Raw genomic sequence first — 27,601 nt, forward strand, 5'->3', positions numbered from 1 at the left:
TCAAGCAACGAAAAACTGTCCAACAAAAAACGATTCTAAGACACAAAAGGGATGCGTACAGAAATGAAGAAGAAAAACATTGATTCCCATTGTTTAAATAAGAGTTGTTGTCTTTTTAAAAACGTCTGATAACACTAAAGAAGTGTTTTGGATAAACCAATGTTCTTTCCAGATTCTGGAAAGCAGAAATCCACTTTGAATTAATGTTTCCATCTGATGTGGCAACAGTGAAGAAATACGAGTTCTACCAGGAGAAAATCAGATTGGATAAAAAGGCATGTCAGATGGAAGACACTGCAGGTGCCGCACTGAACTTCCTCTTTACTTTTTATGGCCCATGTTAGCTTGTCATCTTAAAAATATTGACCATTCGGGATTTACATTTGAAAGCCTGATTTGTGCTTGAGGTTTATTAGTTATATCATGACTGATGATCATTATTAAGATACCGAGAATGAACACCTTTGGAAATAAACTGTGGGAATTTGAAAGAACTGATATATTGAGGGTGTAGTAAATACTGGAAAATGATGTTTGAAGAACATCTGTATTTTTTTATGCATTAATGCTTCTTTTTCTTAGAAAAGAGTGTGTATAGGTCATAAATCTACATATTAAAGTGCTGAAGTGAAAAATCCACCAGTGAACCAAAGTAGATTTAACGGTGACCTTATAAGACTCTTTAAACTTCTTCCCCGTGAGTGATGGGGAAAACACTGGAATCGCTACCTGCCAAAAGTATAGAAAGGTACCAAAAACAGACAGTCACATTTTAAATACCATATTCCCATTAAAATTATAATATACTGAGGATTGATGAAATTGTTGAGTTTTAATTAATTCAACCATATTTATCAAATATGTCTTGGAGGAGGAGCTTACTGAGCATGTTGAGATGTTGATAAATATATTTTCTGTTTTTTAAGGGGAAAAAACTAAACCTATACTTGTTTTAGAGAAGAAGGAACAGATGTAGATTCAAAGGTCTAATGTGTGGTTTAAAAAAGAAAGACGCACTGTCAGCTTCCCAAGAACCTTGGTTGTGAAGATCTGAAGTTACCCTTGACCTTCACTGGGTCTAAATCAATCTGAAGTAGAGTGGAAACAATTTAGGAAGTAAATGCACTGTACCACATAGGCTGCATAAATTCTACAGGAGGTGTAAAACTCACATCCCCACAAGTGAAAAGGCTCACACTGCTGAAAAAACACTCGCGCACAGACACTCGGATAGAGAAAATAAAGTGTATTTTTTCACTGTTCCAAAGTAGCTCACTCTTTGTCACACAGTGTACAGTATCTTTGTTTCACCCTATACAGACTGCTCAGAAACCAAGGAATGCAAGAATACACACAGAGAAATTAAACTGGCTCATTCTGCTGCACAATTATAATGAGTCTAGTTAAAAAGGTCAGTCTCTGCACACCAAAAGTGGGACTGCTTAATTATAACCAGAAGAACAATAACGAAAATATAATCTTTGGACTGCCAATTTCCCCCCTCAGTGTTTGTTAGTACAACTATACAGGTGGTTTTCAAATAAGCCTGTTCTTCTCTCCACTACCAGAACTTAACAGTTCACAATTCAGAAGGGTTCATAATGCCTTTTTTTTTTTTTTTAAATACATACATATATGTCCACCTGCACATGACACTGTGTCGTGGGTGTGTTTTTAAAGGCCATTTATAGTGAGCGTTAACCATCAGAAGAAGGCAGGGTAGCAGGATCTAATAGTCCAAAAACGGAAGGCCTATGAAGTCCAGTGATGAAGTAAGCACGAGTCAGCAAAAAGTCTCCACACTTCTATAAATGCTGATCCCAGGGGAGAATTACCATTCAGTGTCTGGTGGGATAGAGTGAAGGATTAATGAGCACTGGTCCCAGTTATGTGTAAGCAAAGGCTTGTGGTAAAGGGGTAAGGAAGTTCACTGATTGGTTGGTGGATCCAACAGGGAGTCAGGGATTGTGGATATTTATAGGAGGTCACTCAGAGTCCCGTTGTACCTCAGAGGCATCGGCTCGACAGATAGGACAGGTCCTGTTAGCCTGGGAGAAAATTAAATAAAGAACCTAAATTATTAATGTACCAAATACAAACAGCGCAGCAAATAAAGTGTGTAATTTTTCTGTTTACTGAAGTGATTTACAAGTCAGGAGAATGCAGGCTGCTAGATATAAACACGAGTGAGGCAATATCTGTTTGGAAGTTCAGTTGTCAGTTATTTGCTGTGCCATGACTGCCCTGCCTGAGCTTCACAACCTCAGTGGAATTTATTACCGTTATCCTAATAAAAGAATGTCATCACTCACCTTAAGCCACTTGTCTACACACTTGGTGTGGAACTCGTGATTACAGGGTAATACTCTCAGAAGCTGGCGTGACTCGAAGTCACACATGCACACCACACACCTGAAAGACAAATGTTAGGAGCGTTTTTTACACATGGTCTTGGGCTAACATTTTAAATTGCGCAAACACCTGCAACTGCTCACAAAACAAAAGAAAATCCACGCAAAAAGGTACTCACAGTGTTTGCTCAGATTGATGGTTGTTGGGGTTGAACCTGTATGATGGAAGCTGTTCTATATCTGCTTTAGTTAGACCTCTGGGCTTGGCCTCTCCCAGACGCTCTGCGAGGTTCAACAGGGCCTGAAGATTTCGAAGATAAAGGACATGTTTACAAAAAAAAACAGTCATCATATTAACTGTCGCTTGATTCTACGATGCAGTATTTTCAAACAAAATGAAAAATGTGACAGCTCGACAGCAGTTTGTTCTACCTCGTAGTTCTCCACCTCTCCATCATCCACATCCAGTTCTAGACTGATAGCAGGGGCCACATTTGGAGGCATAGGAAGCACAGACCTGTGGTGGATGAAGAGCATGAAGAAGTTTAATACACTGCATTCATTACCATCCTGAGGTACACTCAAATCTCTTGCAAATTCAGCCACGTAGTTCCAACAGAATTTTTTTTAAGAAGGAACTTACAAGAAGTAAGGCAGGAAGCTGGGGTGGTAGGGAGACGGGGGTACTGCCTGTTGAGAACGGTAACGTCGGCTTGTGAATCGCCGAGGCATAAAGTGAGGATAGGGCTAAGACACAGCAAAAGAGATGGAAAAAATGTATTACACTATGGTTAAAATTTTCATGTTACAAAAATCCTACATTGTAACATAAATGAACATCTGATTTGACAAATCTACTCACCACTGTAAAAAGCTCCTGTGACAGGGGGTCGTGGTGTGAAAGGAACTGGAGCGGTGTTGAAGGCGCCAGAGCAGAGGGCGGCTGGTGGTGATGGTGGTGATGGTGATGGTGGGCATAGCTGAAACCTCCACCCACTGAAAGCTGCTCTCCCAGAAGCTCAACCTCATTTTCAATCCTCTGTAAGGGCTGTGATTAAATGACGAAAGCATGCCAGGCGTTATGGCGGGTTAGACATGTTTGCTGTCCTATTTTTTTTTTCTTTGGAGATTTCAGCAAAATCACAAAACAGCATATTTTAATAACACAATTTATAACTGATGGCTTGACAGTTTAATTAATATTAAAAGTTGTAACTCCAATAATTCGACTACTCTTAAAGAGACACATTAAGACATGTAACATGTAAAATCTTAATATTTGTAACTTGAAGAAAAAAATAAAATGTACACGTCTTGTAATGTGGAATAAGAAACAGAAAAGAACACCAATTTACTCTATAACTTCTCATCTGTAGCTAAATAAAACACTTGGACAAATTAAACAAATATGCTGGTCTAGTTTTAGCAACATTTCTTGTATTCTACCTTTAGTATAACAAACAGCAACAGCAACTTTGGGCAAATAACACACCTGTGTTTGACTAGCACTGACACTGTTTAAAGTCTTTATAAAACCGGATATAAGTCACTGCATGTATTGCACACAGCGATATAGGTCATTGCCAGTAAAGCTGATCACGTACCGAACGCGGCTGTTGTGTCTGGAAAGGCAGGAACTGTCCGGGTGTGGCGAGGTGGGGCGGGTGGTGAGACATGTGAGGTGGAGGGTGAAGCAGGAACTGAGGATCACTGGATAGCAGTGAGGGAAAGGCATAGGGCACCGGCAAATGTTGCACTGAACATGCCTGTATCATCTGGAAGAGTGGAAGAGAAGAGAGAAATAAAATGGTGGTCACTGTAATATGTAGTCTCACCACAAGGTGGCAGCCACAACTGAGAAAACTAACTAGTTTCCTCAAACAGGAAAGGTTTTGGCACACTTTTGTTGCTCACTTTAGTTTTCTTTTAAAGAAACTGCACAGAACAAAGTGTTTTATTTTTCAAATCAACAAAGAAACCCACACACTCCTACTAACTTTTACACTGTTTTATGCCTCTCACCGGGTGGTAGTGTTGTCCAGTGCTGAAGACCACGCTGCAGGCAGGGACCTGTTGTTGTGAGGAGCAGGTAGGTGGAAGATGCTGACTGCTACACAAAGGCGCTGTGAGACCGTGAGTAGGGACTGGGGTCACCGTGTAGGAGACAGGTACAGTGCCCTGCTGCAGCTGATGAGAAATCACACCAAAGTTGAAGTACAGCCTCTCTCTCTCACACACACACACACACACACACACATACACACACACACACACACACACACACACACACACACACACACACAGCTTTCTATCATTTTCCACAGAAAATAAAATATTTGCAGACTGACCTGTTCATGCAAATCCATTACCATGGCTCCTTGTTGCTGTTGCGTTGAATGATGCTGTTGCTGATGATGGTGGTGGTGATGGTGGTGAGTGGCCGGGTGCAGTAGTCGCGATGATAGGCTGGGGGGATGGAAAGCTCGAGGTTCCTCTGAACCTACTCCTCCACCCCCAGACGTAGGAGGCTGACTGTAGGCGCTGGGAGTGTGTGTTGGGTATGTCTGCGGAGTGGATGGATGGGGGTTGTGGTGGTAGTTTTCATCCTGGAGCTCGGATGGTGACAGACGAGATATGGGGCCTTGGGTGGGGGGGTGGTGATGAGGAGGCAGGTGGCGAGAGGGTCTGGAGAGACGGCCACGCTGACGTCTTGCTGGTGGACTAAAAAAGGGATAAATAACAGTTTTATATCACAGACCCTGAGGTAAGTTGTAATAGTGGAAGTGTAAAAATAAATAAATAAATAAAAATCTGGAAACTGCCACCTTACCTGCGTCTGTGCCGGGCTGGAGTGAGGCATCTCTCTTGGTGGTAATGTGAGTGAGGATGAGACTGTCTCCGACTTTGGGGTCCTGATTCCCAGGGGCGGATGGGAGGAGAAGGGGTGGATGGTGGGGGTGCAGATGAGGTTAGCTGTTCCAAGACGGACTGACTGGACAGCCTCTGGCGCTTTGGACTGGGGCTTTCCTCACTCTGTAGAGGGAGGGGTGAAACACGGAGGAGGAAAGGGGAGAGGGGAGAAGAGGAGAGAGGGAATGGATATTGTGGTCAGTGACCCATGGAACTCATATCAAATAAATCAATTTCACCATGCTTTTCAGTCCCTCTAGCCTACAATCCATACCATCACATTAGACATTATGTTCCTTTGTGACTAACGGTACTTCCTGTATATTCCATGCGAGCTTACATACTTTGCATGCGTGCATCTGTGAAAGAAAGCATATTACACCACCAGCTCTCGAAGGCCCTGAGGGTTGAAAGTCACTTCCTCTTGGCGCGAGGAAATGCAAACAAAACAAGCACTCACAAGCCCATGTGAGAATTACGAGAACACTCCCTAAATTGGATAGCTTGACAAATTCTTTCTTGCGAAGTCAAAAAAAGTCAACGATACATACACAAAAACAGAGACATAGCTCAGTTTATTAGTCATCCAGGTTTAGACTGACTAATAAGTTATACACCGCTTCAATCCTACCAACTCATCTGTGAGTCACTTCACTTACTGTCAAACAGTGACTCGCACGCTTAGCACTTGGTGAGGCAAGAACACACACATATCCATGTGTCAGTTCTTAGTCACTCTTTTACGAGGACCTTTGCTGTGCTCTGAAGAACACATGGATTCTTTAAGAAACACCACACACACACACACACACACTTCCCCATAGTTACCCTCTCAATGCTCCCCCCCTTTCTACTTATTTGATCCCTGCTTCCAGCTCCCCTCTTCGTGGGAGAGACACGTTGTTAAAGTGTGATAAAAATGACTCAGCGGCTGTGACTTTTTAGCACACATACACACAGACACACACATACACAGCTCAGCAACCTTGAGAGCAGTGTGATAGCTAACAGGAAACAGCTGGAGAGCAGACTGCAGAAACTCACACACACACACGCACACAGTTATGGAAACGCCTGCAGACATGCGCAAATTCACATTCACACATGGGCAGCTGCCACCGTTTGAGTTCTACAGCCTATAAAGAACAATAGCTTCTGAAGTTCTTTAGAGGCAAACGCTGCTGTTCAAGAAAGAAAAAAAATGTTCAAAATGTATTCTGACTGCAGGCCCAAACAGAGTATACACTAATGGCTTGCCCATAATATTGAATGTGACCTGGGCTTGACAAGTTTATGGGAAAGGCAAACAATAACTACTACCAGGCAACAAGAATAACAAAAGAGTCATCTCCATACATCTCCATATGTTTAACAGAAATGGTGATGCAGGCCGCAGTTTTGAACTTAAATAGTTTGACCATAAATACAAATACCTTTAAAAAACAACAGTTTATTGGTCAGCTCCCTTTCATTAATCAGAATGTTGGTGATTCAACTCCTAGTCTGCATTAGGACTGCCACGATTAGTCAACTAGTCACGATTACGTGGACTATCAAAATCGTCAAAGACTAATTTAATAGTCGACACGTCGTTTGAAGCTTTGTAAGGTCCCAAAAGACGCAGGAATAAGTAGCAGGATTTAGGAGTGTAATAACAGACTGAAACAGAAGATGGCAGCACTGCATGTACAAGGATGCCAGCTGCCGTTAAACCCCGAAGAAGGAGAAGCGGTGTCCGGTATCGTAGCTGTGTCAGGAACCGCATCCTCTTGTGCCCGCATTTGTAGGCCGATTACGTTACAGCGACATGACGAAGACTGTCCAAATTTGAAGACTCCGACAAATGAGCCCTTCATTTCCCCAGATTTGAAGGATGGGTCCGGGTGTATACTTCGTGGCCCAACCTATCCCAGAATTCATAGCACGGCCCAGCTTACTTTCCAACAATGGCGGCAGCTAGTTAGTTTTAATATTACTCTTGTTATACTTTCTGTGTCACAAAATAAACGTATGACATATTTTCAGGTGAGAATGTAGCTGTGTAAACTGCTCAGTTTATCAAGACACCACATATTTTCAAAAGCGCTCCAACGTTTTCGGAGACGTCTGTTACGATAGCTAGCCGGGGTTCAAGGTTCATCAGAGCCGGTGAGAACACCGGACTCCTGGCAAATCGTTTTCAAACCCACCGCCGTCTTTTGCTACTCAGGTTAAACATGATATATAAGTCACTTACATAACTTAAAAATGTTATTGTTTGGCTTTTTTCAGTATTGTATTTGTTCCTGAGTAAATCGGTTTGGCTGAGATTAAAGTTATAGTTTTTACACAGCTGAATAAACGTCAAGCAGACAACTGATTATCAGAAGTGTGAGATGCTCGAGAATATACTCCGGTGTCCTGTTATATTTTAGATAGCAAGGAGCAGACGGCTGAGTTTATTAAACTCCACCGAAACAATCGGCAAATTTCATTAAAATTGAATAAACTAACATCTTGTCTTTATGTGTGTTTGAATGCATCTTCTATAATCAATAAGACTAGAAAAGCACCATTTAAATGCCAGTAAATTTTTATGAAATAGTGTGCAGGCGTGATTACTTTACTGTAATCACGCCTGGTAAAGTTAGTTCTTTACCATCCCTAGTTACAACAGTGTTTACAACAGTGTTTCTGCCTTTCATCACTGGAGGGCTGGTCTGTACAGTAAAAGCTGGTTAGCAGCTAGAAGCCAGGCTAGAGTAAACTTGTGCACACCGTCATGTTCAAATGCAGTCAATTGAAATCACATGTAGATGGTAACCTGTGTAATCTCCCCATTAAGCATCTTGAATATTACATAAACTGGTACCAATATATCAAAATTTTCTATTCTGCCCAGCCCCAACACTAACTATGGTTTCTTTAGTATTGCATGTACAATATTATATCAGCGGACTGGAAGGAAGGAAGGATATTTGATGAAAAAATATAGAAATAAAAAATAGAAATACAGAAATGAGTGTGACTTTGGTATTTGAATCTGTCCAATCAAAGGACTAGAGCAACGTGAGAGAATCAGGGCCCCAAATGAGTGAAAAAATGTGGATTTGGGTGTGCCTCTTCAATTTTTTATATGTCATGTGACTCACCATACACCTTATCATTTGGGTCCAAGATAAACAGAATACAAGCAAGTATGTTGTAACTTCTTTTGAAGCCATGTGATAGCTGAGCAAATCCTTTCCGCCTTATCCCCTGTTAAAATTCATTCAGAACTCTATTTTTAAGGGTTTTCTTCAACAGGTAAGGTGGAATGAACCAAACATTTTGAAAAATAAATACATGAATAAAATGGACAAGGTGCTTTGAGATGGCTTTTGCGTCAGTCTTGTTTTTGTATTACCGTACTACTCTGTAAGTCGTTTTCTAGAACACATCTCGTATTCGGTGCTGTAATGAATTCAGTTTATCTTCAAAGTACGAAATTTTCTTTCGTCAAACAGGCGAACTCGAAACAAACTAAACAAATAAAAATATGAGCCTTGACATGACGAGAAGACTAAGACTTCAGTCACACAAATATGTTTTCATTTTAAAACAAATCTCTGTACATACAAGCAGTGTTTTAGAGTTTTACAAATAATCTCTTGTCTGTACTAACAAGGCTATGAAGGCATATTAAAATGACGACACACATGCATGCTGGGCATGATTGTGACACTGTAAACAAGACAAAAGGGATTTTGGCTTATAGAAAAAACTACAATGAACGAAAAGCAAAAGGTACAAGAAGAAAGGACCTGGACCAAAGATGAGGAGTCGCAAAGCAAATATGACAATCTATTAAAGCAGTACCATAAGCATCATAAATTGGTACAGGAAGAAATGGCAATGGGGGGGAAAAAATGCCCACACAAGAAGGATGAAATGCCTAGCTATAATGTTTTGACCCAATTTAATTAGCAAACAAAGCTCAAACAGAAACGTAAGTCTTTTCTGCCTGCTGTCCAGGCTAAAACATAATCCCAGACTGTTTTTGAAACTAAAATCTGTGTTTTTAAATTCTTTTTTAGGATGGACACTTGGCATATATGAAGTACACATTAACAAATTAAACTTATTCCCACTGCTTTGCTTTTGAAACACGTTTTTAATCACATTTAAAAGTCAGCAGATTCTTTCGGGAGACGCAACACAACATATGTTGAAGTTCAAGTTGGAATCAGAGTGAAATAGTGAGGATAGGTTATTTGTTACATAAGAAATGAAAAATAAGCTTTTCTCCATTTCATTTTATCAAAACCAGCAGAAGATACTACAATACACCCATTACGGCATTGGATGGAGGGCACTAGTGGCCCACCCCCACCCCACTCTGAGACACTAAGCTCCTCTCTTCCAACCCAACACCCCACAACCTCTCTACCAGCCTCGCCCCAACCCCAAAACCCTAGGGACATCTACTGTGCCCATTTTCATATCTAAGCCAGTCTCCTCTACTCCCCACCCTTCCGAATAACCTCCTACCATCCCCCCTTTCCTTCCATCAGATAATCTAAACCAATCTATGATCGCCTCTTCATGTGCCCCCTGCTTTTTCCCTGTCTGCCTGCCCTGTCCAAGACCCTTGCTTAAAACATGAGGCCAAAAAAGGTTCTTAGACAGGACATACACATCTTAACAAATGCAGACTATTGCCCATTACTATGAAAGTTTGATGGGCCTGTCTACCCACGTTAGAGGGAGGGGAGCACTGCCAGACAAAGGTGTGTGTGTGTGTGTGTGTGTGTGTGTGTGTGTGTGTGTGTGTGTGTGTGTGTGTGTGTGTGTGTGTGTGTGTGTGTGTGTGTGTCCTAAAGCAATGTGTTATAATGTGTCCTCATGTTCTAATTGAGTGCCCGAACTTGTGAACTTATACACAGACACACACATCTGGTCCAAAAACAAAAGCTAATATGAGAAGAAAACATTCTGACACAAACAAACTGACACACTGTGACAAAATGTGAATCCATCTATGGCTCACACATCCTCCTATTCCTTCTCACAGCATCCACAGCATGTTCACAGACCAGAGTGGACAGACATCCTGAAGCAGAAGTGCAGACACACCCTTCCACATTCTCTTTCACCATGTCTACATTTGGGGTATGCATGTATCCACTCTCACCCACATACACATAGCAACTCTGGCCAACAGCTGTTATGGCTTCACTGTCTTTGCTGAGAACCAAAATAAAAGAGAGGCCCAGAGACTGCATGAAAATACAAACCTAAAAAAAATACAATAGAGACCGGGTTTCTCTTTCCTGCCATGAGAGTCTGTTCACGAATTTGCACACTGAGCAAATATGGTCATTTGCTTTTACAGATTCATTAATATTTTGCAGACATGCTCCCACTAGCACTCAAACACTTCTCCCTCCCCCACTTATTTTCTTTCCATCAACAAGATTTCAAAGCCCATTTTGTTTCCTCTGCCACTGTTCCTCCCTTCCTTCCCCTCCTTTCGCTTCTCTCACTCCAACCAAGTTCCACAGCTGGAGGTGAAATCATTAGCAATACCCCCTCCCTGTTTTTGGCCTCGCCTCTCTCCCTTCCCCTCTTTTCCTCCAAGCTTTCTGCAACACCTTCCTCAGCATCCTGTCTCGCCTCTCCTCCTTTTTTTACCCGTTTTCCACTTCATCTGTTAGCTTTTAACACACAACTTCACTTGTGATGATGACTATCATTTACTCAAGTACACTTGTATACTGAAATATTATCAGTAGCACACACACAAACACACAAGGTTTTTGTTTTGTTTTTTTAAACTGGTAGCGCAAACATATAGTTTCTGAAACAAAAAGGATACGCACCCTTAGCAGAAAAGGGAAACTGTTTTTAGTGAAAACACTGCAAATAACGGAAAGCGGCTAAATGCAATATCCAGTAATCAGATTAATCTGCTGTAAACAACTGGACATCAGCTGGTTATTCAAAAGCATGGTATGGTATGCTTCATTACACAAAAGTAAACAACAAATACATGAAACGATGACAGCCTAACTATTTGTAAAGAATAAACTTAAACAACAATCTGCAGTCCTCTCTCACAGATGTATAATGTGCATACAGTTATGTACCACCTCTTAACATACTTTGGCATTTATGAAATGTAAAGCAGAGGCACTGCTGTTTGAGTTTCTCAAGGAGGCAATTGGAGGCAAATGTCTACACAAGAAGCCTCATTGCCTGCTGCTGAATACTAAACACCATCAAGCACTTCTCAGAGCTAAAGCTTCATCTCTGGGAGAGGGGTCATTAAACCAGTACATTTTAAAAGTTTTTCCATTTTCCAGAAATTCTGTGAAAACTTTAATAAATGTCTTTCTTACCTTATCGCTCTCCTCTCCATACGCATGGTCTGGGTGGCAGTGGTAGGACCCGCCAGAGGCTCCTGTACAAAGAAGGAAAGAACATGTAAGGCTTGCTACAAACCTTTCGAAATGAGTAGTTTTTCCTTATTATACCACTTTCAAGTCCATTTGAAGGTCACAATTGATGCCCCTGCATGGTCACAACAAATGGAGGGCACTCAGACATCCTTACTAAGCCATCTCTACACTCCTACGACTCTTTTTCCCCACTCAGACCCTCTTGGATGCAAAAAAAACTACAGCAAAAAGTCTTAAATTGCCCAGAAATCGCCATCATCTCCGCTTGGTAAGTTTAACAAAATTGTATTTGAACAAGCATTATCAGGCCAGGCTAAAAAGTTTCTCTATGTATTTCTCATCCAAAAATACAGAAGCAGCTCATTTCCCTAAAAATACAACGCAAATAGGCATCAGTTTTTCTTATGTACACGGCCATGAAAGTTATTTTTTTTCTGTGGTGTACTGTGTATCATTTTACAATATAAACTACAACATAAAAGGAATACCTTTTGGCGTCATTGACATTATAGCCATCATTGTTTGGAGACCTCTATTATCTCCATTTAATCCCTTTGTTGTTATTATTCTAACCCAACTTAAGGCTTTATACACAGCAGCAAAAAACAATGACAACATGTTTGTTTGTGAGAACGCTTGCTGACCGTGTGTACGGCAAAAAAGTGACTGAAACACATATGGCATACTCTTGTCTCACATCAGAGGCAGTAGATGTAGGCACACATGCAAAAACACACACACACAAAATAAACACAGTAATCCTGGATTAGAGAAGCTTTCTGATGATACCGCCGCTTCCATCACAGCTAAGACTTTTACTCTTTTGTTTTTCAACAATCCTTTCATCTTTTTATTGTCTTTCCTATTTATTCTGGCTTTTATTTTTCCTTTGTCGTGGGGACGTCTCTCGTCTGAGACGTCCTCACCACAGATGGTGGCAGTGGTATACACACCAAGGGTAAGCACTCCCAAGGGCACTCCAGACAAGACTACCTTTTCAATAAAAATGAACGAATCAAAAGTAAAAAGAAATAGATGCACAAAAAAAAATTACAAAGGTGTTTAAAAAGAGAATTTTTCACCTATCGGCTGTTTGTTTGTGGGATTTTTCCTGCTTACAGCCAGCCTCTTTGAAGAGAAGCTATGACTGACAACAAAGGGGGGAAGAGACAGAAAGAGGCAGAGTGAGGTTTTCACAACTGAATTCCTCAGTCCTTAAAAAGCATTTCCTTTCATACTTCAATCCCTAGAGCAGGACAAATAAATGGATTGAAAAGGTTGAAGTAAGTAAAGCTTATATTAGTGTAGTGAAAACCAGGCTAAAAGGCTATTTCCACTGAGATGATTTGGGACAGAATACTGGTGAAGTATATTCAGGGAGCTCGCCGGCTGCATAGCGGCTCGTCTCTGCAACACTCATTCACTGATCACAATAGGCAAAAATCCAGCTCCCTCCCTGAATGTGGTCTCACTTGCACATTGTCAGAATCCTGTAAATTGACTCAGAAACGAGTCATTCAGTTAGAGTCACTCTATAGAGCACAACACAGAAGCTACAGAGCAGGTTTAAAATGTTGCAGTAACATCGTGTTCACTGTTGGACTAACAGACTGTGCACAATCTTGGTTCTGCTGTTAGGGCACCGAGAAAAGCCGAATAGTGGGATTTGCAGTATGAATTACAATGTGCGAGGAAATGGCAAATTCTTCGACAATATCTAGGACGTTTTAGACAGTACAAAACGGATTTCATGGACACTGAACTACTGTACGAAGGACTTTGTCACATGAACCTTCATTGGCAAGCCACGGACTCTGCAAAGGATGTGACCTTCTTGAATCACCTTTTCCGTGTCTTCAGTCATTTTCGCAAATCCAATGAAGTCCCCAACTTTTCTTGGCATGTGAGGAAGCAGTGGGGTTGAACGTTAAACTGTCTTTGCCCCACCAAGTAAAAAGTCTATGACAAAGAAATGAGTAATATAATCAGCTGCTACTCAAGTAAGTCTCCCATTATAAATAAAGATATAGATAAAGTCCAATTTTACTGTTTTGGACTACAGTTGGTGATGGTTAGTCTTATTCTGCTGTGGAGACTTCAATGAGATTGTTGCAGCAGCACATGAACCAGTTCTTCACCTGGTTTGAGTGGCCCTCCCAGCTCACAGCAATTTTCCAGGGTAAAACAGCACCAGTCCAAGATAGCAGAGTTGGTAGTCAGTTGGTGACAATGAGCATCTTCGGAGAATAATAATATCTTGGACTAAAACAAAAGCAGTCTGGCCAATGAAGCAGTCAGTGTACAACTACAAGAGGCTAGGGTTAGCTGGAAAAACAGCTAACCTGGTTAAAAGCATAATGAACCAGTATTTGTGAAGTAACATTTACATACATGTGGGAAAACAGCAATAGGCTGCAAAGTTTTCTAAACTTAACTTTCAGGTGATTTTGTGTTTAAAAGTGAATTTTGCATAGCTATCTGAACAAGAGGAAGTCGGACACAGTAAGATATTTTGTTGCTAGAATAATAAGGTCAACACACTGCATCATGATGGAGAATTGGGTTTTTTTGACAATTAAATATCTGCCGTGTGAAGCTGATGATATGAAAAACTATGACTCATAATACTAAAGACACAAAGTACTGCTTTAGAGCACCACAATTCATCTCTTGTCTCTTTGAAAGTCACAAAACAAACTTTTGAAAAAACTTTTAAAAAATGAACTGAGTGTGCAGTAACCATTTCCTGCTGTGTGAAATTTAAAAAGGTCTTATCTAAATGAAGGAAAAATGATTGCAAGCAATGCCAGCTTAAGTAACTATGTGGAGAATGAATAGTTTGCAGGCCCCGCCTTCCCCGTGGCTGCAGAAAATTGCCATCGACTTTAGTTGTTTGTTTCACGAAACCAGCACAACAATGTTGGCAGGAGAGGGTGAAGGAGGAGAGAGAACGAGAGAGAGAGAGAAGTGTGGGTGACAAGAAGAGGGCAAAAGGGAGGTGCAGAAGAAGAGGACAGGGCTGGAAACATGCATGAAAAGGTGAGACCACTGAGGAGGAAAGGGAGACAGGAACAGACACGGAGTGGAAGAAAAACGAGTGGAGGGAGAGAGAGAAAGAGAGAAGAGCCAGAGAGAGGGAACAGGGTGGGGGTTGTGGCTTCCCCTCTTGACTGCTATTGATTTTCTGTAAGCCTCAGAGTGCATCAGCTATTTCTATCCATTTCCTTCACCTCTCCCTCCCCTTCTCATCCCTCCCTCCCCCCCCTGCACTCAGCTCAGACACCCTCCTTACACATCCTCCTCCTCCTCACACTCTCCATCACTTCATCACCATCCCTCCCAGCCACCGATCTATTTCCCTATCTGCCGGCCTGTCTCCCTCCCATATATTCCTGAAGCTTTATCGCACGGCACCCACATTTCCTTTTCTTGCCCTATCGCACCATCTCTATCCATGATCTCCATCAGCCTCTCTCTTACCGTCTATCTTTATTCAACTACATCTTCCCGTTTCATGTCCAAATGGAAAAACACAGGAGAAAGTGGGTGAACAGAAATGATAGATGAAAGGATAGATGATAGATAAGCAAAAGGTTTACTTAACAAATCACCAGCTCAACAGTAACAACCAGCCACAGAAGGCTTGCTGCAGAACTTGTATGCATTTACATAGCATTCACAGAAAGTAAGCAAAACTGAACATATGTATATCACACATACACACGCATATACACACCTCTCACATCACCCCGCCTCCTGAACACATGTCAGAGCACACTTCACACCCTAGCGCAAAGCAGTCAAGTAACAAGCTGATATCCAAGCTTAAAATAGGCGGGCATGTAACGCTTGCCCAACCATTACCTGCTTCACACGCGCTTCATGGCAAAAGAGTGTGTCACGTATAGAAATGGGACTGATTCTACCGTTCTCCCACTTCATTGTCCTCCTACATTTCCTTCCTCATTATCTTTCTCATTATCTTTTTTTGTGTGTTCTGCTGCAGTCCTTGAGGTTGCTCCTCCATCCTGCATTTCTTCTCAAGCCTGAAAATTTACATCCCACAGTCTGCAAGCGTGTGCAGGTGGTTGCACATAACATACTTGAGTGCGAACTTGTTGTGAATATGGGCAACAGTGAGTAACTCACACGTCTATGTTCTTTTTTGAAACCTCATCTCTGCATGCCTACATCAGAATATTATGTCGTGTATGTATAATAAATAGTGTTTGCTGAAGCATCTTTCAATGTTTTTGGATTTAAACTTTTGCCATGGTGAAGTTTGCATGCCTTTGTGTGTGTGTGTGTGTGCGCGTGTGTGTGTGTGTGTGTGTGTGTGTGTGTGTGTGTGTGTGTGTGTGTGTGTGTGTGTGTGTGTGTGTGTTTGTTTTACCAAAAGTCCAAAATAGCCACAAAAAAAGCCCAAAACAGTTTAGAAGTTTAGAAGCATGTTTCTTTCAAATTAAGAGTCACTGAGTTCAAATATTAATGTAATCCATTCAAAAATCAACATTGTTTATTCATATTTATTACATACAGGTTAACACACAGATATTTTTTTGCATTGTTTAACTAAAGGGGAGGTTTCTCCATGCTCACCTTAAATAATAAGTGACTAATTTCATGGCAGCTACTTTCTAAACCAGTACATTGCTAGTAAACATAGTTCCAAGTCTGGTATTTTTGTGAGTATGCCTGTCCCAGTACTGTCTACGTGAGCTCAAATACAGGCTAAGTTTAAACATGAGCACAGTCCAAGAAATGGCCTATGGCTTCTTCCGACATGACAAAATGTTTAAAACTGGATGTGTAAATGTATAAAGTACATTCTTTATGACGAGGCTGGTATTGTTTTGACCTTCTGCATCTTTCAACATAATAGCAAAATGTGGATCTGCAGACACACAGAAACTTTACTGTGCTATGCCATTTGGGTATCTTAACACCCACTGAAGTATACTTTGCAACTGACTTTCATTTCATTATACTACAATACAGGTCAGACTCAAACCCGAGCCACTGAACTCCATGCGGCATGTGGTCGCCTGCTCACCTACTGAGCTAAAGTGGTGCTCCACTACTACACTTTTTTTCTTTTTTGTTAAATCCGTCTCCCTGAACTATTACATCCATTAATTTTCTTGCTCTTGCTTTTAAAGTTTTCTGTTAACCAACTAGCACCAATACTCCCTGTACTCATACCAGCTTGCCCCGTGTCCCTTGTTCTTCTAAACAGAGCCCGCACGACTGAGTACTGGTTCAGGAGCCATAATGTCGATATAACCACATCCACAGAACAGAGGACAGTACTACCGCCAGCAGGTTCAATCCAGTGGAGTTGAGAGTCCATTCGCAGGGTACGAGACTCACTGGAAATGAACCTGGTCACACCGCTCCAGTATGCTGCTCTTCTATTATGTATTTGTGACACAAAAAATTTCAAAATTTTAATATTTGCAGAGGAGTTTTATTTCATAATTGATTTAAGAAAGCGCATGCGTTAGAAATAGTGGTCTAAGAACTCAATAGCGTTGCGGCTGATATGAAGCTGGTCTCTAGCTCGACTGTGATGTCATCCTGTCTGTATGCACATGTTTCTAACAGTCCCATTCCTGCTCCCAGCCCACCCAGGCAGCAAGTAAATAAGGCGTGTGCACTGACGCACCAAGTCAGTCGAGTTCATAAAAATACAAAATGCACACAGCGAACCGCTCTTTCACACTCGTTTTCTTTTCTCACTCTACCTTCTGTCTTCAGTCTTCCTCTCCACATTCCCCTCAGTGAAAGACAGAAGCCATCTGAGCAACAGCATTAGGACAAGGAAAGTAATGGGCAGAAAAGGAGAGTGCTAACTGTCTTAATTCTCTACTTTCCATCATAAATTTTGACACTAGTGCCACAAAGTGAGCTCTCAACTATTTGAACTACATTCTGAAGAGCCCATTGGAAATAGCTACTAATAAAATGTGCTTGCTCTCTGTCTTTGGGGCAACTAACACATCATTTATAAGCCAGGATCAAGAGTGTACCCTGGCTCTCTACTTATTAGAGCTGGGATCTGCTCCAATCCCTAACTTAAGTGAAACTAAGCCTCCTGGACATCTTTTATCTCAAATGAAAAGAAAGAAAGTGTAATATTATTTCATAAGCTGGAAGGTATAAATCTCACAGCCCCCAAAAAACCTCCAACTAGATACTGAGTAAATAAATAAGTAAATGAAATTATCTTCACATTCTGACCAATAAAACACCCTAAGTGCAATTAAAATATATATATATTTATACCAAAAACAAAACCCAATTTCCCATTTTTTTAAAGTTTTTTTTTTCACCCCTGAGAGCTTGAGAGGTGGCAGGAAAGGCTATCAAAACAAACACAGACAGAAGCTTATAGTTCACTGAAATATCTTAATGACTCTTCTCTACCATCCCTACAGCGTGTTCCACCTCTCTGCTGCCCATCTGTATGCACAGTATGTTTAAACAGTTCCTGTTTGCCAAAATACAGCTCCATGAAGCGCTGAATTTTCAATGGATGTAGCCTTTTAGCCATATGTTGGCAAAAGGATGAATGTTTGGAAAACACTCAGCATATGTGTGGACAGCAGAGAAGTGGATTATCCTGCACATGAGGTTTGGGGGTGGGAAGGGTTTTCTTACAGTTACACTTTACAAAACATCCAAAGCAAACTTACTACTTCAATCTACAACTATGCAGATTAAAATATTCAGTTCATGTAAATGAGCAGTCTTGGTTAAAGCAGTGAAAACAAAAGACAAACAGAGGTGGAAAGGGAGAAGGACACATTGAGGGGTAGTGTTGAAATGATCAACAAAGATAAGGATACTCAACTGTTGAGGCACAGAATTGCAACAGAAGCTATTTGAGATTAAAAAGAAATTTCCAAAGGCGAGAATAAGAAAATATAAATCATGAAGTTGTATTACACCCAAATTTCCCTTTGTAGGACAATTAAAGGATTATTCTATTCTGTATGAAGTTGGCTGGGTTTATACTTGTGCTAAGGGTTAATGGTGGCCCTATCATAGTACTTAAAAAGTACAACTTGACATAATATGCCATTTCCCAGCAGCTTACTGAGAAAGGGTTACATGAGCAGGAAAAGAATTTTACAAAAGAGGATATTTCTCGCAACAAAAGGGGAAACACAGGCTTGCAGCCATGATATAACAAAAAGGTACATCCAGAGGACATATGCAATTAAACTGAAAGCAACAGAAGGCCAACATGCAAACACCAGGAGCAAAGTATGCCTCCCTCCCATCCTCCTCCTTAATTCACTCACCATCCATTCCTTTCTGACACATACCTTTACCCACATTCCCAAAGTTAGTGCTTGTCTTGACTTCAGTCAACTGTTCTGGCCTCTTCATGCCTCCAACACTTTTTCAGTATCCACACCTCCTCTCAGGTTGCACACAACTGCTTTGTGCAAGAAAGACATGCTTCCTGTCTATGCTTTGCTTATGGCCGCACCCCTGACGTGCTACGTTTCTTCAACAGCCCTCTTCCTTATATTTGTTCACATCTTCCTTTTGTTATCACTGCCTGGTCTCAGCCTAATCATCTTCCCGTTCCTCATCCCCTGCCTGCAACTGACCTTCCTAAAACTCGTTCACTGTACTTGCTTAATGCAGTCCTATGACTACAAATTCCCACCACTGACTTGTTTTTTAACCAGCTATTGCAGTTTTTGCTCACTCATTGGCTTCCTTCTTCTCTCCTCATACTGACCTTTCTTCAGGAGTTAAGTGACCCTTTGGCATTCTCTCTTACACTTAGTCTCAGAAGCACCTTTTTTCCAAACCAGATCAGAGCCCTTTCCCTTAGATTCTGAGCTAATTTAAGGTCACTTTCCCCTATTCCAAGGATCCTCTCTTGCTGACCAAAGTGACTGCTTTGTTGTTTATTTGGAGTGACAGAGTAGCAGGGAACCCCTGCTACTTGGTCAATCCAAGTGAAAGAGTTTCTCTTCAAACTAGAGGGGGTTGCCTGGGCGACAAGACAAAGGAAAGCAAAAAAAACAGAGTGCATGTTTCCACTTCTGTTACAGACAGAAGGATGGAGAGGACAGGAGTGGAGTGGAGGGGTAGAGGTAGAGTGGCAGGATTGTCCGCCTCTCTGCTGCTTTGGGCAATCCATTAAAACGATCCCTCCATTAGACAAATGTGAAGGAGGAAGCCGAAGAAAATGGACCGGAGGGGTACAGAAAGGGTTGACTGATTCAGACAGGAGGGAGAAGTGAATGTGAGTAACAGGACAGACTGTGACAGAGGTGGGTCGCAATCAGGGTAAGATATCAGCTGCTACAAAGGATGTTTTTATCAACTCTGACCAATTGGCAGCAGTCTTAAACATTTTGAGAGCTTTTCTGTGCTTCTCTTTTGCAACCTCAAGTCTTAGTTTTGCAGACATCAGCTCTCTTAAGTCTGAAAACATAATGATTTCCTAAAAAGTCATGTGAACTTTATGACAGATAAAAAAAAAGAGGAAAATACCCTTTGCACTGTGTACAATATGAAACAAGTATGAAAGAACAACACATAAAGAGGAAAATGGGAGAAAAATAATTACAACGGGGGACTAGGAGAGTAGAGGAGATGAGTGGAGAAAAGGGGAGAGGAGAGGAGAGTAGGGAGGGGACTGAAGAGTACAGGATATCATTATCTTTCATGTCCAACGCAGGTGACTAGCAGTGGAAGAATGGATTAAGTATCCCTCCTCTCTCCCAGCAAGCAAATCCCATTCTGAGAATGGAAAGAGGGTTTAATAAGAGGTGTGTAGTGGTGGGAAAGGTCCAGCTAGCCAGCTGCTTTACTCTTGTAGGAGTACGTTTAACTATAAAAGTACACCCCCACCCCACCCCCTGCTTCCTGCAGTTAACAATGTAAACAGCACTCAATTAAAAATACATAGAAATAAAACAATAACTTACATTATATTTAAACTGCAATATCTACTAAATGAAAGAAACTTTTATATGTGTGCATTTGTTCTACTGTTAGACTCATCATCTACCTACACAAATGCAGGAGAGAGTAAAGTACAAACACAAATGTGTACATCCACCTGTAGCCTTTCTGAGTATCTGTTCTTTTGTGGGTGTCAGGTTGTGTTGAAATTTGTCTGAACAACAAGTTGGTAAATTTATATAATTTCTACCCAGGTCCTCCTCCTCTGAATCAAAATCAATTTGGATGGAAATACAATAAAGTCATTCCATTCATTGATTTGAGCTATCCATTTCACAGCGAAGCTACTATGATAGAGTACAGGCAGCAAGTCTCAGTGGGTCGATAAACTCTGAAGATAACTAGAAGCAGTTTGGTGAGACACTGTGACTTGGCAAACTAGTCTATATTTTTATTCTTATTCATATTAATTTGTCTTGGTTCTTCGTTCCTTCCTAAGAACAACATACAGAGACACAACTTTATTTCCTTGGAACTCAACACAAAGGCATACAAGTAACACACACACACTGCTTTGACAACCTAATGACTGAGTGTTCAAAAGAGGCCTCTCTTTGTTTATGTGGGTTCAGCTGTGTTCTTGCTCTCAGTCTTCCAAACAGGTAAATCCAGTCTCTCTAAAGACCTGCTCAGTTTTTTGTGTACACAGATATGCAAACACCTACTGTTTAAAATGTGACAGTTTTTTTGTTTTGTTTTTTTAAGTCATCATCATCTTCATCATTATTACTCTTATATATAACTCAAGCCATGGACTTCAATAGTTTCATTTCACTGTGTATCTCGATGGTGTACCCAAGTGAGGACATATTTCGAAGAGGTGAGCAGAAGTAAGTACCTCCACAAAAAAAAAAAAAAAAAAAAAAACTAGGCCGTCTGTCATATATGAGTTGCTTAGTGAGAGAAATGACTGCAGTCTTAGACATATCCCAAGAGGTAGAATCGGTATGAGTAATTTGTCTGCTGTAATGAGACCAAACCTAAACCCTGCTTTTCCCAGAGTCCTTACATTTTAATGTCAATGACTCAAATTAATTTGCAAAATAAAAACTTTATAAAGCAAAAGTTCCACTACATAACGTCTGTATAAAAAGGGGATTTTGTTTTAGAATGTTCCAATGTTTCTTTAAAATAATAATAATAATAATAATAATGATAACTAGTAAAATGTTTCCACAACACCCGTGGATACTACCAACTGCAGAAGCATTTTCAAACCTGTGAAGCCAGTTAGGTGTGCTATTAGCTTTAGTGAAAGGAAAACTTTCCCATAGCCTCAGTGAATGTGAAACTCTAGCTGTGCTGCTTCTATGTTATGAAGTTCACAACACTGCACTCACTGTGTTGTGTGAGAGTGCCCTCACATGTATTTAACACCCAACACCAGTCCACACATACTCTAACCAAGTTTGCTTTGCAATGGAGCAAAAACGTCACAGCAGAGGTTACCCAGGTAGCTGTGAATTAAAAAGAAAAGAACATTTGAAACGGAATACAACCTCAGACGGAAACCAAATATCTGTTAAAACAGAGGCCATGGCTAAGATTGTTTACCACTTTGCTCAGCTGATTCTCTGTCATAAGCACGTTTTTTGTATGTGTATGTGCATTTATAACAGTAAATGCTGACTAAATATTGATCTATTCAATATCATAATATATGAGTAATATATGAGGATATTTTAACTCTTGTTCACAACTTCACAACAAGTTGGGTTATCTAGCTACAATTGTCCCTCTAAGAAGCTTTGAAAAAGAACAGACCATACGTAGTTTAGTCAAAGGTTTTGCCTGTACACATTATAAGGCTTGTTACCTAGCTACATCAATATTTGTGTAATTGACTAAAAGTAGACATGCCACAGTGCCTAAAGAAATGCAGTCTGGTTAACTAACTATGCACAGCAGTTCAACTGGCTTGAGGCTACCCCAGTCCAGAGCACAGGCTGCTGTTTTTCATTTGCCTACTGTATGTGCTAACTGTGTATCACATCCACACTATAGCTAAGTGGCAAGAACATAAAACACCCCATCTAATTAAAATACATCAAATGTGTTCACACATGCACAGACACTACAGTCATGCCAAGCCCAGGGCAGTCCCCTCCCTCTCTCTGTTAGCTTCTAAAGAAAGGTATTAGAACACCTCCGCTTATGTCCCTTCAACTCGCATACAGTGTGAAATTAAAAGTCTGAGTGGAGGTGTGACTCGCCTTTCCTTCTTGTTCTAAACCTACACAACCACATACACGTCCATTGACGATGACAAGTGGAGACGTTTACCTGCTGCTGGGATGCGGTGCGCTCCGGGAACAGAAGACAGCCTCTGAATGCCGGGAGAGGCGTTACTTCCTGGGGCTCGCTGCTGGTTCTCCGAGTGGATACTGTGAGTTCCAAGTGGTGCGCAAGCGGCACCGTTCTGCTGCTGTGGATGTAGTTGCTGCTGCTGCTGCTGCTGCTGCTGATGGTGGTGGAGATGGTGGTGGTGGTGGTGGTTAGATACCATAACTGCGCTGCCGGTCATTCCATTGCCATTTCCAACACCGCACGACTGATAATATCCAGACCGTGAGCGAGATCGAGTCCTTGGAGGTTCCATGGTCATTTGGTGGGGGTGAAGGGGGTGGAAAAGAAAAGAGGAGGACGCTTCTGGGGACTGCGGCGGAGAGCCGTTGGTAGATCCGGGCTGTACAAAGCCCCTCGCGCCGCTCTGGCTGTAACTATAGCCCCCGAGTCCTCTGCCCCCCTCCGCGCCCCCGTACTCTATTCGCTCCGCAGACTCTGTCGCCCCCGCCTCGTCGAATAAATCAGCCCCTTTAGGGACAGGCTCCGGGGTGGAGGGCAGCCGGGGGCAAACTCGAGGCTCCTGAGTCGTTGGCTGTCCAGCGGCTGCGATTGGCATTTCCTTTCGGGGGATTTCCTTCGTTTCTTTTCCTTTTTTGTTCCCTGCGTTTTCCTCTCGTTCCCCTCACCGAAGCAGCTTTTACACACTGTTAAAATGACAAATTAAATGAGTTAGGAAGAGTTAAATCGAGTTGTGAGGTACTCTGTTAACACTGTACATCACAACATTCACCAAGCTGGACTACCTACACAAACAAGTCAAAGCCATCAGTTTCTTTTGACATGCACGTGTGTTGTAATTTTGAGTTAACTGGTAGTTTGGTACTAGAACTTTGCTATTTCATAAACTGGTTCATCAGCTTACATTGTGAATATTTAAGTTTTCACTCGATTATACTGTTTGGGAATTAAAAATAATAATAATCTACAAGAATGTGACAGGGATACGATTCCTCTCCCGGCTCACCAGCAGCTTTAACTTCACAACAGCAACGACCACGGCTCGCTAGCTGACGGGAAGCTAGCGTTTGGGGGCGATGCTAACATTAGTGCGCATAGCACGCTGTGGTAAAGGCGTTATGATGCTTCTTCTAACTATATAACTACAGTGTTACCACACCAGCTCGCTTTCTCGGAATCCCAATTATCCTCGAACCGACTTTAAAACAACTTTCGCCACTTTAACCCACATTTAAACTTGTTTAGCCAGCCTGCGTAATGTCGTTCGCTAGCTTGGCAAGCCATACCAACCCCTCCTCCTCTACCGACCAACACAGAGAAAAATCCCATAGCTAGCCACCCACGCCTCGAAGCGCTTTAAAATATTTGGTTAATAGTAAGAAAACAAAACGGTGTTGTGTATAAACTTATTCGTGTGATTTCGCTGCGTTGGGATGAGCCGGTAGAGCTTTCCCGGTTGTATGGAAGCAAACAGCAAAGCGCAGACAGAAACATTAAAAGTGGCCGGTCTAAAATTACAAAGAAAGAACCACGGCTAAAATTAACAGGATCTTAAGGAATGACCCCGCCTCTGTGTCTAACGCTGAAACCGGGTCTATTTCCCCTGCTCTGAGTATTTTTTTAACAACTTACCTTCAACGCGCTCTCCCCGACTGTACTCCCAACTCGGATCTGTCGATAATATTGCGAGCCCTGTCTGTGAGAGTGTATGAACGCGAGTGTGTGAGCCCAGTGTTCGCTCGGTGTCAGCGTGAAATGTGACAGACCGTCAACGCTCAAGTCGGATTTCACCAGACCGGATCAATCGACGACAGAAAACAGAGTGCATTTGTAGTTGCTTCCCCCAGACACAATGCTGGTTAAGTCACCGATGGCAAAAAAACACAGACAAATGACTAAAACTGTTAATGTTAGTTTGTTTTTATAAATACAATTTTAAAATCCGGACTTTACCGGTGAAACGAACCAGTTTAAGCTCGGCAATCTATTAGTAGGGCTGTTAAATCAGAAGCCGTGGATAGCAGAGAGGCAGACTAAAAGGGGCTTTAAATTATTTATTTACAAATACCAAGCCTACCCATTGCAGCTGTTTCCTTTGGAGTCGAAAGTTCGCTTTAAAATTAAGTATTTGCTGTGTTTGCAGAAGTTACTTGAGCTACAAAATTACAGTAGCGAGAAAAAAAATAACTAGAACGTTATTAAATAGTGACAAACATAGAAAAATGGCGGGGGGAGGGCAGATTATTCAGCCGTAATCTAAAATAAATTAGGCCACTAGGATAAATGAAGTGCCTGTGTTTATCAGATCTGGGCCAAAGTTTTCACGTTTAAAAAGGGGTTTTGCATGTTTTCTCATAAGCTGGAGAAAAATGTGATTGAATGTTAAAACAAACAAACAAACAAACAAACAAACAAACAAACAAACAAACAAACAAACAAACAGCTGCAGAAGCTTGAGACCATTATACCTTTTTTTGAAAAATGTTCAATGGTGCCGTGTCAAAGGTCAAGAACATGCCCTGTTTGAAATATTTATGAAAACTACTGTTACTGTGTGTGTGTTGGGGAGGGGGAGGGGGGGGGGGGGGTATGGGAGCAAGAAGAATGATATGTGAGAGGAAAACTGTACGTGGTTTCTGATTGTCCTCTCATTCTCAGACACCCACACACACACACACACACACACACACATCTAACGCCATCTGAGTCTATCTTGCCTCCTATACCCTATTCCCTTGGTCTTGTTCTCTCATTTCACACATACTGAAGCCCAACCCATCAACAACAGGCCTAATACACACATACGCCCAACAGACACACACATATTCTCTCCTCATTACACTCCCTTTTCCTACTTTGATGATATGCAAATATCCCTCCTACCCTCCTTCCTCTCACTCCTCCCTTCCTCCCTCTGTGTCTCCCACAAGCAGCAAGCTTACACACACACACACACATCACACGCAGGCTAATGCGCTGTGGCAGCGTCCACAGACAGGCGGGGAGGATCAATTTTTCACCCAGTGTGCTACCGATATTCATAAGATAAGGCCACAGTAGACAGAGAAGAGAAAGAGAGGGAGGGAGAAAGGTGGGGGAAAGAAGGGAAACAGAAGAGATGGGGATAATGAAAATGGCGAGTTGGTGTAATGACGGGGAGGGAGTATAGAAGAAAGGAAGGGTGTCCAGGAATAAGGGTGAGTGAGAAGAAAAGTGAAAGGAATGGAGAAGACGAGGACCATGGAGGTACTACGGAGGGTGAGAACGGGTGAGAAAGTGGAGAGGGTGGGGAAGTCTCATGGGTGTGTGGGAGGGTGGAGGCAGGATGAGTAAGTGGGTTAGGGGTGGTATGAAAGGGGGATGGGGTGTAGAGAGGGCTCTGGGGGATGGGATTGGAAATGGATAGGGTGGTAAGGGAAACCGAGGGATGGTGTGTGTGTCGGTGTGTGTGTCTGTGTGTGTGTGTGTGGGGGGGGGGGGGGTATTTTGCTGACGTGCTCTCTTATTGGCTTGTTCAAAACCTGGGGGAGGGGCAGCCACAAACCATACTCTCACCAGCTGTAGGGAAGAGCAGAGAAACAAAGAGAGAGAGCGAGAGAAGGATGGAGGGGGGCAGATAGGTTTTAATGTTGATATTCTGGTCTAATTAGATTCCTGTCTGAGTGGCGGAATGAATGGTGCTGATCATATAGGAACAGAGCAGAGCAGAAGAGGAAGCAGGCTTTGTTTGAGTTGGCGAATTCTGTTTTTTGTACACACAAGGGGCTCTTGATCTATAATTGAGACGCAGAGAGGAGCAAATTGTCTACACTGCCTCTTTTGGATACATCCAAACTCTCTTGCAGTCATGTTGAAAAAAGACCAAATGTCTTCTGTAGAGCAACTAAATTTTAGATGACGCGTCATTGCATTTATCATATCAGTGTTACCTAAGCATTATGCAATCAGCTTTTGAAGGTTAGACGTGACAACGACGATATTTAAAACGACCTGTGTATGAGAAACTCCCCAACCTTAGACATAAATTTCACTACAAAAGTACGCATTTGCCCGTCTACAGTGTAACATAAAGATACTTGACTGTTTTTAAACATGTCCATAAAATTAAAAGAAGATTAAACAGAAAGCTTTAAACAGCACGGAGAAAGAAATACCATTCCAGCACACACAAGAAGGCAGATTGAGTGCCATGTGTTTGTGGAGCCCAGCTGAACCCCGCCTGCTAAACCAGTCCGCTGGCTGTGACAGACTGTCAGGCAGGGAGAGAGGGTGGTGTGTGTGTGTGTGTGTCTGTGTGCATGTGTTTGAAGAGAACAAGATAAGAAAGAGGGGAGAAAATGAGACAAAAAGACAGACTGACCAGTATAGACAAACATGAAGGAAAGAGACGTAAGAGAGGAGGTATATTGACATACAAATAGAAAGAGAGAGGGGTACATATTGTAGTACATATGATGAGAATGGGAGACAGAGAGAGCAGAGTAGAGGAGGCCAGGCTTTCTGTGGCTTAGCCAGACTGGAGCGGTGGGACTTGGCTGGCTGTGGACCCTTGGCTTCACTATTAAAGCAAGAGGGAAAAAAATCACAGTCAAAAAATGAAAAGGGCAACAAGCTATGCCAAGA

The 27,601-nt window shown here is 41.8% G+C and overlaps 1 protein-coding gene across 4 annotated transcripts; it reads right to left on the minus strand.

Annotated features, from left to right (window-relative positions):
* Window positions 1-1,231: 1,231 nt before the first annotated feature.
* Window positions 1,232-24,777, minus strand: rnf38 (ring finger protein 38). Of its 4 annotated transcripts, none has more exons than XM_082536219.1 (13): window positions 24,611-24,777; window positions 22,958-23,664; window positions 11,621-11,682; window positions 5,182-5,384; window positions 4,700-5,072; window positions 4,374-4,538; window positions 3,956-4,126; window positions 3,214-3,399; window positions 2,995-3,098; window positions 2,784-2,868; window positions 2,531-2,652; window positions 2,313-2,412; window positions 1,232-2,048 (listed from the first exon to the last, which is right to left on the minus strand). In XM_082536219.1, the coding sequence occupies exons 2-13, from the start codon at window positions 23,574-23,576 to the stop codon at window positions 1,986-1,988; spliced, it is 2,253 nt and encodes a 750-aa protein (XP_082392345.1). In that variant the 5' UTR covers window positions 23,577-23,664; window positions 24,611-24,777; the 3' UTR covers window positions 1,232-1,985. The 4 variants fall into 4 exon arrangements, with proteins under 4 accessions (XP_082392345.1, XP_082392346.1, XP_082392347.1 ...); XM_082536220.1 differs by lacking the exon at window positions 24,611-24,777 and adding an exon at window positions 23,985-24,513; XM_082536221.1 differs by lacking the exons at window positions 22,958-23,664; window positions 24,611-24,777 and adding an exon at window positions 19,012-19,518.
* Between the last annotated feature and the right edge of the window lie 2,824 nt (window positions 24,778-27,601).

Source organism: Aulonocara stuartgranti (assembly GCF_965226115.1).
Source record: "Aulonocara stuartgranti genome assembly, chromosome: 6".
Taxonomy (NCBI): Eukaryota; Metazoa; Chordata; class Actinopteri; order Cichliformes; family Cichlidae; genus Aulonocara; species Aulonocara stuartgranti.

Coding starts and splice junctions, on each gene's coding strand:
- rnf38 (XM_082536219.1), bottom strand. CDS start 23,576: ATGCCAATCGCAGCCGCTGGACAGCCAACGACTCAGGAGCCTCGAGTT. Junction 11,683..22,957: donor GCACCGCATCCCAGCAGCAG/GTAAACGTCTCC, acceptor TTCTTTGTACAG/GAGCCTCTGGCGGGTCCTAC. Junction 5,385..11,620: donor ATGGAGAGGAGAGCGATAAG/GTAAGAAAGACA, acceptor CTCCCTCTACAG/AGTGAGGAAAGCCCCAGTCC.